Genomic DNA, 13967 nt, shown 5'->3' on the forward strand with positions numbered 1-13967 from the left:
CAATCAAGAAAAGGGGATGGAAGATAGAAGATATGAAAGTGAAAGAGCTTCTTGTGCGTTATCATCATTGAGCTTTATTATGGCAAGTAGGTTATGACAATCGAGGCATATGTTCGACCCAGAAAGTCATTGTACCTGTTTGCATGGAGATAGGATAGTTGCAAACAAGGAATGCCCTAGTTCATACTAGACTCACAGTGTCCTCATATCCTTGGACAAGTCATAGCATTACTAAGAGACAATCCACAGACAACAAAAGAAAATAGATGATGATACCCCCATCCTCACCTTTCTAGTCAAAGATATCCTAGAGATAGAATCTCTAGTCAGAGACATCCTAGAAAAGCTAAAAGACATGTCACCAGAAAATTAAAATCAAAAGAAAACCAAGACTCGACACCAACACCCATTGTAGTCCTCAAGTTTAATGTCTCTTGTCACTTGTATAAGTCTTATTTGATTGTGGTCACAATGTTTACTTTCACAGAAAGGATAGATAGCACTGAACCATAATGTTGTCGGAGTCTGCTAAAAGATTTGATTTGTTGAAAGTCCATTATTGCTGTTGTGTCTCATTTGAAACTGACTGAATCCATGAAACTGATACTTTATTGTGGAGAAGATGAAACTTTATTGTGGATTGTGATGCAAATGTTTCTTTATTGCGGATTGTGCGCGGATAGACTGAAGAAAACTAAAAGAAATTGTACTCCTTAGAACGTGTGATGCTCTCAGTTCCACACCCATCACTAGACGTAGGATTTGCCTTAGCCACAGATAGGAGCTGATTTATTATGGATGGAAAATGGGTGAAAAGGGAGGTTTATTATGAATGGCTAACCAATCTTAGATAGATCAATAAAAAACCATGATGGGAATGGGTAAGTTTATTATGGATGGATAGGCTGTGAGTGTGTGCAAAATGAAATGATGAAAGTGAATCCTGAAGGAGGGAGGAGCAATGTCTCTACGCATGGCGCTGGTGACCCAGTTTTCACCATGGTACTTGCCCAGGGCGCCACTAAAGTGGTTTTCACCATTGGACGAAATTTTTTTTATTTTTCAATTTTTTTTTTGTGTCACAAGGCGCCTGTTTGCCAGGTTATCACCAAGTAACAATTTTTAATGTTTTATGTTTTTTTGTATTTTTTTTGAATTTTTTTTTTTTTTGATTTTTTTGTATTTTTGAATTGGGATACTCTGAAGAGCCATGTGTAAAACCTGCGAAGGTGCATGCTATTGATAGGATCCTCCAAAGGTTCACCCTTTGTGGTTGAGAGCTGATATGCACCAGATCCATATGCTATTGTGATGATGTAAGGACCAAAGCCAATTTGGTTCAAACTTGCCCTTCTTCTCTCTGTCCTGTTGATTTTTAGGATTTTCTCTGAGAACCAAGTCACCTACCTCAAATGTGTGAGGCTTGACTTTATGATTGTAGTTGTATTGTTCCTTGACTGAATGATATGTAGCTTGAGTGATTGTCTTCCTTGATGAAGGAACTGAGATAGAATTACTAGTGTGTGGACTACGTTTGCCCATATGCGTGTCACCTAAAGAAGTTTGGGCATCACTGATAACAAAGTCCTTTGAGGAAGCTCCATTAAAGGTCCATGATGTATCGCCAGAAGGGAATGGATGTGTGGAACAAGTGGATGAGTGATGAAGGCTTATGATTATGAAAAAAAGTGAAAGTAGGATAGCATGATGGAGACTTAGGATCAACAAGTATGCATTTTGACTTGAAATTTTAGAACTTTTGCCCCCAGTTATTTTGATATTAGGGGAGATCAACTCTTGCTCTTTTTGCTTCATAGGAGTTTTATCCTTGACTTTGATTTTTGCAGAGTCCAATAGATTTTGATTTTGATATGGACTAAAGGACTTTTCTTTATTTTTGACTTTTAGATTTTTCTTTTCAAAGCTTGATTTCTGATCCCCAATGAGTAAGGGCTTTTGTAATTCTTGTTGATCCAAGTCTGGGAGAGGTCTGGAAATGGAATGAGTGGATGATATGGTAAAGCTATGTGAGTTATCAAGAGAGCTGGTGATACGCTCAATAGATTCTTTGTTGAAACCACTCTTAGGACTATTGATATCAAGAGATGCTTGCACCACTGGAGGATATTTGCATTCGAACTTAGTAGCCACAACACTAGGTGGTTCACACCCAATTCCTTGGCATTGCAAATTATTAGTTTGTTCTTGTTGACTGAATGTCTTAGGAGATAGTGGGAATTGATCAACATGAAAGATATACTCACCACATCCCATGTCTTTAATCTTGAACTTTTCTTTTAGCTCTATTTGCTTTGATGTAGAAGCTTTTAATGATTCTGGCTCCACATATGTTGATGAAGGAATAGCTTCTCGATTGACTGGGATTGTTATTTCTAATCTAGGTTGCAGATTGTTGCAATATATGAATGGATTTGGGTCAGCTTTGACAATCACTTCAACTCCATTGTGAGGAAACTTGATGCATCGATGATATGTAGATGGGACTGCCCTCATCTCATGAATCCAAGGACATCCTAGTAATATATTGTATGTGAGATCCAGGTCTAGGACTTGACAAATCACATCTTTTGTAACTGGCCCAACTCTGAGAGGTAAGGTGACTGTTCCTTTGGATGAACGCTCTTCATCATCATATGCCTTGATGGTAATTTTGTTTGTAGAATTCACAGCTTTTTCAGAATATCCCAATTGTATTATAGTGTTCAAAGTACATATGTTAAGACCAGCTCCTCCATCTATCAGGACTTGTTTTATTCGATGCTTGTGTAGGAAGGCTTCAATGTGTAAAGGTGCATTATGTGGCTGACTTACAGAGGCGTCATCAACTTCTGTGAATGTAAGAGAGTGTGGAATGGAAAGGTATCCCACCATGGCTTGAAACTGGTCCACATTCAAATCAGTGGGGACAACAGCGTCTCTCAAGATTTTATCAAGAATGGCTTTATGTGCGGGGGATATACGTAAGAGCTCAAGGATTGAAATAAGCGCAGGTGTCTTCCCTAACTGTTCTACAAGATCGTACTCAGGCTTGGTTGATGAGGAAGCAGTTTTTTTAGCTGGAGCACCTTGCAAAGTGAATTTACCTCGATCAGTTGTGACATTACATTCAGAGGTAGGTTCGAAAGAAGATCCAATGCCTTTTAGGACGATCTTGGGTCTTTGGGTAGAATTCTCAGGTGTTTTGTCCTTGATGATAATGGTAGAGACATAATTGTCCATTGAAATGTGATTGATAGTTGAATCATAGTTATAGGATTCTTTGGTAAAGTTGGTTTGGTCATCTGTGGCTTTAGACTTCCCCTTGTCATGCTTTGGGAATGGTTCTTTAAACATTTCATGTTCTTGATTAGATGAGTGTCCCTCAATCTCAATGTCACCTCTATCAATGAGATCTTGTATGATGTTCTTCAATCGATGACAATTTCCTGTTTTATGACCTTTGTTCTTATGAAATTCACAATACTCATCATCATTCCACCAATTTGGTTTGACCTTTGGCTCATATGGAGGTAAATATGGAATTGTTATTATCTTGTTTGCCACTAGCTTTTTGAAAATGGACTCAAGTGGTTCTCCCAATGGGGTGTACTTCCTTCGTGATTTGGAAGTTGTTTGAGTATTCAATTGATTGTTTGTAGAGCTTGTTCCAGAAAAAATGAGTTTTGGTTGTACCGTATTGGCATCAACAACACCACCATTGACTGTGTTCTTGTTTGTATTCCAAAATATTGGCTTATCTTTTCCTTTAAAGTCATCTTTGTTTTGCTTGAATATCTTAATGACTCCTTGTTCAATTAGGACCTTCTCTATTGCTAAGCCTTTTTCAATGACGTCCTTGAAGGTGGACAAACAAGCTTTTCTTAGGTCATAACCAATGTCTTTGTTAACATTCTGGGTAAACATTTCTACCATTTGTTTTTGTGGAATTTCACAATAGCATCTGCTAGCTAGATTCCTCCATCTTTGTAAAAATGATGAAAAAGACTCTCCATCTTTTTGCTTAGTGTTGCACAAAGTGGTGACTGATATGTCTGTCTCTATGTTGTATGAGAAATGTTGTATAAATGCCTCAGCTAAGTCACCCCATGACTTAATTCCAGGTGGAAGTTGGGAGAACCATTCCATAGCTTGATCACCTAGGCTCTGTGGAAATAATCTCATCAAATATGTCTCTTCTGCTACTACCTCAATGCACGCTGTGAAAAATTGTCTTATATGTGCCTTAGGATCCCCTTTTCCTCTATACTTATCAAACTTAGGCATCACAAAGTGTGTAGGAAACGAAGGCATTGGAATGCTCTTGTCAAATGGATAAGGACATATGTCTCTCATTATGTAAGTTGGCTTCGGTGTGTTTATGTCCTCCATTTTCTTTTGTAAGTCTCTGATTTGTTGTTCCAAATTTCTCTTAGGTGGAGATCGACTTCTTGGACCATACCCCATGCTTGAGGCACCAATTGGAGGAGGAGCATGTTGCATATATGGATGATATTGATCATACACATGTTCATATGGAGGAGGTCTATAATGATGCTGCATATAAGGACCACTTGGTATAGAGTCATGATGAGGAATAGAGTATCTGTTTTGTCCATGTATACCATACTCTATAGGAATGTCATGAGTTTGTTCTAGTGTGTTGCCCCCAAATTTGACGTGGGGTTTCCTTGTGTCCAAATTTTGAGCATGCCTTTGAATATCCAATTGCTTTGGTGGTTGGTCCTTAGCATTGGTATGTGATTGAGTATATCTTTCCGCATAAGACTTCCATAATGGTCTACGAAGGTGATTATCATAGGCTTGACCATGTGTGTATGGGACCTCAAGTTTTTGAAACAAAGATGATGGTGATTCAGGCACAAGATGTGGCCCTCTAGTGCCTCCACTATTAGGCCTCCTTTGATCCATGTTGAGGTGAGGTTGTTGCAAAGGTCGATTTTCCATTATTTGAGACATGTCAAAATCACGAGGAATCTTGGCTCCACTTTGTGCCATCACTTGTAAGAAATATTGTCTATCTCTCCTCATTATTTCCTCAACCAATCAATTGAAATGAGGATTCATAATGGAGTCTTCCACTTCTGTTGAATGTATTTAAATGTTGTCCATATTGTCATTGTGTGTATCATTGTTGTTTATAATGTCCATGTTCTCAACATTTGGAATGTTTCTATAGGAATCCATGTCAGGTAATGTAGTATGATCGGAATTAAAAAAGACATCATTGTCATACTCATAGGCACTCATGTTTGCGGACTCTTGAGCCTCTTTAGTTTCTCTCTTAGATTTTTGGGAACGGGTTTCAACCATGAACTAGGTATTGACCAAGATGTGTGGGAGTAGATGAAAATGGAAAAGAGTATGGAAGACTAAGAGTTGGATGGAATGTAAATGAATCTGAGGTTTACTTGCAATGTCCAAAAAGTAAGACCAAGTATGTATGTAGTAGAGTGGGTGTGACTTCCAAAGAGAGGATAGTTTCTCTTGATGAGGTAAGCTGACCTTGACTCTAAGTAAGACCAAATGAGACCCAAAGGTGATAGACCTTGACGAGGGACCACTTAGCAAAATGTTATTGTATGTAGTATGTTGACAAAGTATGATGAGGATAAGCAAGTGACCTTTTGACTCAAGTTTAGACAAATGTGAATGTAATGTAAGGTGTAAAGCAATGATGAACTTTGTGAGACTCAAAGGTAGGTTGAATGCTAGATGAAAACCTGCAGAGATAGCTTAGGAAGCTCAAGAATTCTGAACTTGATTGTTCTTGTTTGTTGGACTGTAAATTTTTCCAATTTGTGAAGTTGTTGTTGCGACCAAATCTGAATGTTTGACTATTTTTCGTGACAAGAGGACACAATGTTGAAGAGGACTCAATGTTTGCAAGTGTTTAGGCTCAAAAATGACTCAAAGAAAAGTGTGTTGTTTGATGTAAAATTTGTTTTGCATACACTTGAAGACACAAAAGACACAATGTTTTGTTGTTTGGTCTTGAATGTTTGATTGTTCAAAATAAGACAAGCACAATTCTTATGGTTAGCTAGGACAATAGTTGTTGATCCCACATGGAGTTTCCCCCGAGGCTACGCTATTCAGAGCGGATACTTAGATGCTTGACCCCACTGGCTCCACCCTCGACACTCACTTCTCGGGGCAGCTAAGAATCAGTCCCCACGACAACTCCCTATGGCGAACTTTGTATCTCTACTAAGAACCGTATGTGTGTGGGCCGCTACCAGAGGTCCGACCTCCTGCCCCAACAACTAGAAGGATTTTGGCTTCTAAAACAAAAAGGTGCTAGTAAGGGCATCTGCTCGTGTGGCCATACATGCGGCACTTTCAGCTCTGTAAATACAGAAGGCTCTCAGCTGGTAGGGGTTATGCCCTACAACTAATCAAATAAATTTGATCAAACGGGTTTATGGGGAGACATAGTGTTGGTATGAACTAATCAGCACACGTTATCCATAGTTTTCACCATGAATACAGTTATTTATAGTGGTTTGGAAGAAGATGGCTTTTCTTTTGCTACCACTTGGATCGTTTTCTCCTCACTAGTAGTCCTAGTGACCACACGGGGAGACAGGCCCTCTAAAGATGAAACAAAAAGAGCCTATTGCTCAAGACACAAAAGACAATGGTTCAATTTTAGTGCACCAATTGAAGTGTTTGCTAGTCTATAAGAACAAGGCACACAATAAAGATCAAAAACCCTTGCCAAGGTCTTGCAACAAAGATTTGTTAGTGTATATGGTGAAAATGGATAACAACAATGATGAAAGACTAAATGAATTCAACCACAAAACCCTAGCCTAACAACAACAAAGATCCACCATAACATATGAAGATTACCTAAGACAATGCAAATCAAATGAAATCACAAAGATTATAACATCACATGTCTAACAGGGTTTGGATCTCCATTCTTCCTATCTCCATTGATCTTGCTTGATATATTTGCTCTCAGATTTTATGTGTGCACAAGAGGTCAACAAAGAATGGAAATGTGGTTGCAAGTAGGCTTGATTGCATATGCAAGTTCAAAAGCGTAGTCGGGGCTGAATGCATAGTGAGTGTAATCAATTGTTTAGGATTGATAGATTGATTAGGGTTGATAATGAAGGAAGCATCTCCTTATATAGAAGATACTATAAGAAATGAAGGGATAAGATTGAGAGGTGTAAAAGATAAATGGTCGGCTATGATTAGAGGGTAGGTAAAAGAAATAATAAAATAATGAGAGGGTAGGTAGTGTATGAATTAAGAGATGAATGACATGTGTCATAGGTAGAAAAGGTTGATGAATTAATTAAATAAATAAAGATTTATTTAATTAATAGAAGAAGTGGGATCAATTATATAAATAAGAAATTTATTTAATTTAAGAAAAGGGGAATTTAAATAAATAAATGTATTTATTTAAATGAGAAATAAGGCTAGAAGAGGATAAATGAATTAATTAAATAAATAAGGATTTATTTAATTAATAGAAGAATTAGGATAAAATAATTAAATAAATAAAATATTTATTTAATTAGACATGACAATTTTAGGTGTCTATAGTTAGTAGTTTGGATTGTTTCAAATGATCACCCCTTCCTGCAAGCACACAAGTTAGGTAAGTTTTAGATCCAAAAGACTTTGTGAAATAGGGGCCTTCAAAAATGCATTTTGTTGACCAATTCAAAGATCTGGTTCATCATAAAAAAAATAACACCTGTAAAATTTTAAGAGATTTTCAGAAATGTAAGAAAATCCAAAAAATTTGCTAATTTGCTCCAAAAATTTTTTTTTATGAAAAATCATAAAAAATTCATATAAAATGCAAAATCGATCCAAAAAATATGAAATTTTTAGTGGAGAGTCTTGATGGTCTTCCCAACTTGCATAAAAAAATTTCTGCAACAAATCCAAGCAGTTTGTGAGATATGAGTAAAATAATGCAAAACCCTAATTTTCAAAGATCCGAGTTTTGAGGAATGATTTTGCATCCAATTTCAAATCACAAAAAAAAGATCCTATGTATAATTTTGAGGGATTTCCAAAAATGTAAGAAAATACGAAAAATTCGCTAATTTGCTCTCAAAATTAATTTTTTATGAAAAGTCATAAAAAATTCATATAAAATGAAAATTTTATCCAAAAAATCTGAAATTTTTACTGAATCCTTGTGATACTTTTCCTGATCTGCACACAATATTTGATGCCAAAATTCAAAGCCATTTGCGAGATCTAGTCAAAATAAGGAAAAACCCTAATTTTTAAAGATCTGATTTTTAGGGAAATATTTTGCATCAAAATTAAAATCACAAAGAATAGATCCTGTGTATAATTATGAGAGACTAAATGAATTCAACCACAAAACCCTAGCCTAACAACAACAAAGATCCACCATAACATATGAAGATTACCTAAGACAATGCAAATCAAATAAAATCACAAAGATTATACCATCACATGTCCAATAGGGTTTGAATCTCCATTCTTCCTATCTCCATTGATCTTGCTTGATATATTTTCTCTTAGATTTTATATGCACAAGATCTCAACAAAGAACGGAAATGTGGTTGCAAGTAGGCTTGATTGCATATGCAAGTTCGAAAGCGTAGTGTAGTCGAGTCGTAAGCGAGGGTTGAATGCATAGTGAGGGTAATCAATTGATTAGGATGCATAGATTGATTAGAATGATTGATTAGGGTTTGATAATGAAGGAAGCATATCCTTATATAGAAGACACTATATGAAATGGAGGGATAAGGTTGAGAGGTGTAAAAGATAAATGGTCAACTATGATTAGAGGGTAGGTAAAGAAAATAATAAAATAATGAGAGGGTAGGTAGTGTAGGAATTAAGAGATGAATGACATGTGTCATAGGTAGAAAAGGCTAATGAATTAATTAAATAAATAAAGGTTTATTTAATTAATAGAGGAATAGGGATCAATTAAATAAATAAGATATTTATTTAATTTAGGAAAAAGGATAATTTAAATAAATAAATGTATTTATTTAAATGAGAAATAAGGCTAGAAGAGGATAAATGAATTAATTAAATAAATAAAGATTTATTTAATTAATAGAAGAATTAGGCTAAAATGATTAAATAAATAAAATATTTATTTAATTAGACATGACAATTTTAGGTGTCTACAGTAGTGTATAGTTATTGTGAAACCTTTAAGTAGATATCAAGCAACACTTTGAAATGATCACTTTTTGATCCTTGTAAGCGTAATGGATCCAGAGTGCATTTTTAGTACTCATAAGCTAGAACAATAGCTATAAGTAGATAAGTTGCATATAGAGACAACAACAAAAAAATTGTCAAAATTGAATGTATCATTTAGGATTTGTGGGTGCACGAAGTTAGCTATAGCGGCTAGTAGTACACTTTTCCTATTTCATTTTTGTTATTAAATGAATGATTGAATGAATGAATTGTAATGACATCCATAAGAGCATTAGTTTAAAATATCAAGAGTTACATCTTTAACAATTTTCAAATTCTTTTCAATGTCAATTGTTTTTGTTGTGGATCTTGATCAAGAAACTTGTTTTTTTGAATCTTGGCTCGTCAAATAGCTTATTTAGATTTCCCACCTTCAAATTGTTTTCGTAGTGTATATGAATATCTTGATATGTTGCACACTCAACGATGAAGTGCCATTCAGTTTCAACTACCCTTTTACTGTAGAAAATATAAGTTCTTTCTTCCCTCTCATCCTTGGGGATTGTTCATCTACGTATCTCACATCTAAGACTATAATGAGAACCAATTCTCAGTTGTACAACTATAAATCTATCATTTCCTTAATTGCAAACCTTAAGTAGTATTTTTAATTGTGATCCTCCAAGGGGTAGAACTCTTTGATATAATGTGTTTTTTTTTCCCAATATGTTTTGTCCACATGGAAGTCCTATTTTTTTTTTCACATTGGTGTTGGGATATTCTTGCAAATTGATGTCCTATTTTCTCATCATTTGTTCTTCAAATTCATCCAAGTCTTCTTTCTACGATTTAAACAATAGGTTATTTTCAAAATATGCTATGTAAATTTCCAAACACGAAAAATTGCAAATTAAATCCAAAGAGCTTATAGTGTATTTCATAGACCTTGGAGTACATGTATACAATCCAAACAATATTTTTATAAAGAAATTTTTGCAACCTTACGAAATATTTCTAATTCAAAAGTTTATTAGTACAATTACTTTTGTTCTCATAAAAATAATTACAAATTATTTACTTGATGAGTGTTTCAATCTTTGTTATAATACTTATTATTATAATGTTAAGTATTATTAGTTGTTATATTTGTATATAAATTAGTAATTACGAATTTGTATGCAATGGGTATTTGAAACAATTGTGGAAGACTAAGTAGCAATTTATTTTCCTTGTTTTACATTCAATCATGTAATATATTAGATCAATTGGTAGACAATTAAACAAATTAAGTTGTTTGTCTAATCAAGGAGTTGATAGACAAATGATATCTTCATCTATTGAGTGTTCACTTCCTTACATTAACTTAAATACCTCTCTTCCTCTTTCTCTTCTTGTCTTTGTGTTTCTCTATCTTTCACTATCTCTTTCACTCTCTCTATCAATATCCCTTTTTATTATTATTCTTCTTCTAACATTCAAACTCTCTTACTTTTCTCTCTCCCCATATGTATGTATGTATGGAGAGAGAGAGAGAGAGAGAGAGAGAGAGAGAGAGAGAGAGAGAGAGAGAGAGAGAGAGAGATTCCCTTTCTCTACCTCTGTTTTCCTTCCTCTGTATATATCTCTTCCCCTCCTTGTCCATCTTTGCGTCTCTCTTATTCTTTCTCAGTTTCACTTTTTAGATATACAAATCTTATTTAGCTAATAGAGATATATGAGGAAATTAAAGCTGCTAGGGTTCTAAGTCATTTTCTAGGTAAAATTCATGATGTACAAGTAATTCAAATGATTGATCACCTTGAAGTTCAAACATGAATTGAATCGAGAAGTTCATTTGTAAAGTTTCCTAAATTGCATGAGTTTTGTGAAATATGTTGGCACCAGGTTATATCTCTTGAGTGCTCTACTTTATACAAGATAAAGTCTTCAGTAGTGTCAACTAAAACTATTATACTGTTTAGTTTGTCTTATTATATTTTCTGAAAATCAATTTTTTGCAATTCATATAATACACAACTATATAGTTAAGAACTTAATTTTATTAATATTATTTGATTTTTGATTTTTTAAATAGAATAAGATATAGTTAAATTATTATTTTTGTTTGTAATTAGGAAGATGAATCATAGGTCATTTCCTAGCTCAAATAAGATTGCCTTATGTTTCTTCCTACTTGTTGACCTTGAGGCCAAATGAATACACACACAAACACACAACTTCAGCATAGAAAGTATACAACAATTTAAATTTTAGATCGTTGTGAACTTGTCATCCTTTTATTCATGTGTCAATTTTATCTTCTATGTTTTTTACATAGATAGTTCATTTGATATGGTGTTGACCATGGTAGTGACTTATGGAGTACCAATTGAGGTGTTGAATGGAGGATAATAAAGTTTATTGGTTGAAGGAATTGAATTTATTTGTCATGTGGTTTGGTATTTGTATGCATATCGTATATGTGCAACCAAGCTGGCAACACATAAGGAGACTTCTTTTTATGAATTCCACATATTCAATTTGCTTGAATCATTTTTACATGATAGTCCTTGTCATATCTTTAATTGGCTAGAACAACTAAACCTAAAGTTGCTAAAGATCTATACTAGTTATCTTAATCCACATACTATCTATCCTTTGATCATTTAATAGATGTGTACCATGGTGGAGTTCATTTGTGATAGTCTCAACAATATATTATCTTTTATCATTTCTTTATTGAAGCTTAGTATCCAAATTTGAGGGATGTTGAGTTATTGATGCCTTGAGTAAACATGGAAAGTATGCTAAAGTACTTCCACATTGAATTCTAGATATATATCCATTTGTAATATTTAAGATCAAGGAAGAAATTTTGATTTTCTTTAGCTATCCATAATATAATATGAAACCATAGAATGGAACCTTGGCCTTTCAATGTGGTCCTTAAAGTGCTTTTTTGAAAATGCAAGTAGATCTTATCCCCACCTTGAGATTATGAGAGGTGTAATATATGTCATGGTGTTAGTTTTACTAATGTTGTTTGTATATAAGAATATGTTTGATCTAATGGTGCACATGTTAATGCATTGTGAGAATTTTGTGGTCTTTGTTATCTTGTTCTCTTTGCTCCTACATGAGTAAATTACAGTCTAACAATAAAATAAACTTCCCTTAGTTAAGCGGGCGGACAAAGAATATTACTAATATAAAGAATAATTTATTAATTCAAAAGAATAAATGAATAAAGAATTACAAGCTGGATATCGGAGAACTCCAGTCTGTTGGAAGAACTGCATGCTCGCGCACTTGAATTTTTTTTACGGTGATTCAGACCAAGGTTTTGCAGGAGCGCGAGTTGGGATCCCACATTGCTGGGAGAAGGTACGTGCGACCGTTGACACCATGGGCGTTATAGCTGGCCCCTGTCGTCTCATCCACCAAAACTTGCCCGGGGTAACCGGGATAAGCCCCTTTTCCATTCATTCCCGGACAAGCTGACACCGCCTCCAACGGAGCAGCGGCGTCTCCTTGAAAGTAACCTGACTTATACGGATTCGTCACTGCTCCCGCAACCATCGCCGCAATGTTGATGATCATACCGTCGATGCCCACGTCGCCGTTGGGCGGTAGCAGAGGAGGGCTCTGCGGGCCATAAAGAAGCTGATGAAATGGCCACGCGCACTGCCCTGGGCACTGCGTTCCTGAATTCCCCACCCACGCGTATGCGTATTTAATGCCTGCTTTGCTGCTGTCATGGAATCCGCACGAGCTACTGCAGAAGTTCTCCACCATAACATTATCAGATGTGAGCACCAAATACAATTCCACCTCACCATTGCCTTTTTCCTTCTGGGGAGGAGGAAGAGCTCTGGACTGGATAGAGCTCTTTACCAACACGGCAATGTCACTTCTTTTCAGCGACTTTCCAAGAGAATAAGCTCCGTCCAGCTTTTGCTCCCCTAGCTTTGGATTTAAGATTTGGGCTCGGTTTAATTTGGAAGGGGTAGAGCCTTTGTAGGCCTCTGTTGTTTTCCACCAGGCGGACACAGAGGGAGATCCCTGCTTGCCGTCTCCCTTTCCCAATGACTGCACAAAATCAGCCACAATGGTACGCTGCGCGGAAGTGAAATTGCCGTACCAAATGAGATGAAGATTGAGAATGGGTTTTGTGGTAAGCAGAGGGCCATTGTGGTATTGCAAAACAAGAGGCTCTTCTTCCACCAAAGCGGAGAGCTTTCTCCACTGAGCATGAGGCCGAGCTGCGGCATCCACTGTGGACAATGCCGCCATACATATTAGCATTAAACGCACCAGAATCCTTTGAGACCCTAAAACAGCCATTTTTAGCGGGACTTATTTGGAGGGGAACACAGATTCGAAAGATATAATGTATAATCAAATAAGAAAGTGTGGTGTGGTAAGAATCAAGAAGAGGGTTTAAATAGGCTGATAAGTCAAAGCGGGAAGGCGGCTTATACGGCTGGCAGTCATAACAGACGCGAAGAACAACTAAGCAATCACGAACACGAAAAACAACCAAGGAATTCACAAGGGAGCTTCCTGGCACATTCCTTTGTTGACGTGGCGATATTCGAGTAAAATACAGCTATCTTGTGTCTGGAGGCAATTTGCATTTGCATTGCGCGTGAATGAAATAAAATCACATCATCCGGATGGTCCCCGTCGTGCTTGCGTGGTTGGTGGGGCAGAACTCATTTGCCGTTGCAAATAAGACAAAGTAGGTACTTCGAAATTGCGACAGTCGTGCTTGTGGGGCAAAATTTATTGGGCAAACT

At 36.0% G+C, this 13967-nt stretch overlaps 1 protein-coding gene across 1 annotated transcript; it reads right to left on the reverse strand.

Moving 5' to 3' along the window:
- Positions 1 to 12368: 12368 nt before the first annotated feature.
- Positions 12369 to 13595, reverse strand: LOC131063983 (protein EXORDIUM-like 2). Its single transcript, XM_057997990.2, has one exon. It carries the CDS (start codon positions 13510 to 13512, stop codon positions 12499 to 12501), a length of 1014 nt encoding a protein of 337 aa, XP_057853973.2. The 5' UTR covers positions 13513 to 13595; the 3' UTR covers positions 12369 to 12498.
- Positions 13596 to 13967: the final 372 nt, after the last annotated feature.

The sequence above is a fragment of the Cryptomeria japonica genome, chromosome 11, assembly GCF_030272615.1.
Source record: "Cryptomeria japonica chromosome 11, Sugi_1.0, whole genome shotgun sequence".
In the NCBI taxonomy this organism is placed as follows: Eukaryota; Viridiplantae; Streptophyta; class Pinopsida; order Cupressales; family Cupressaceae; genus Cryptomeria; species Cryptomeria japonica.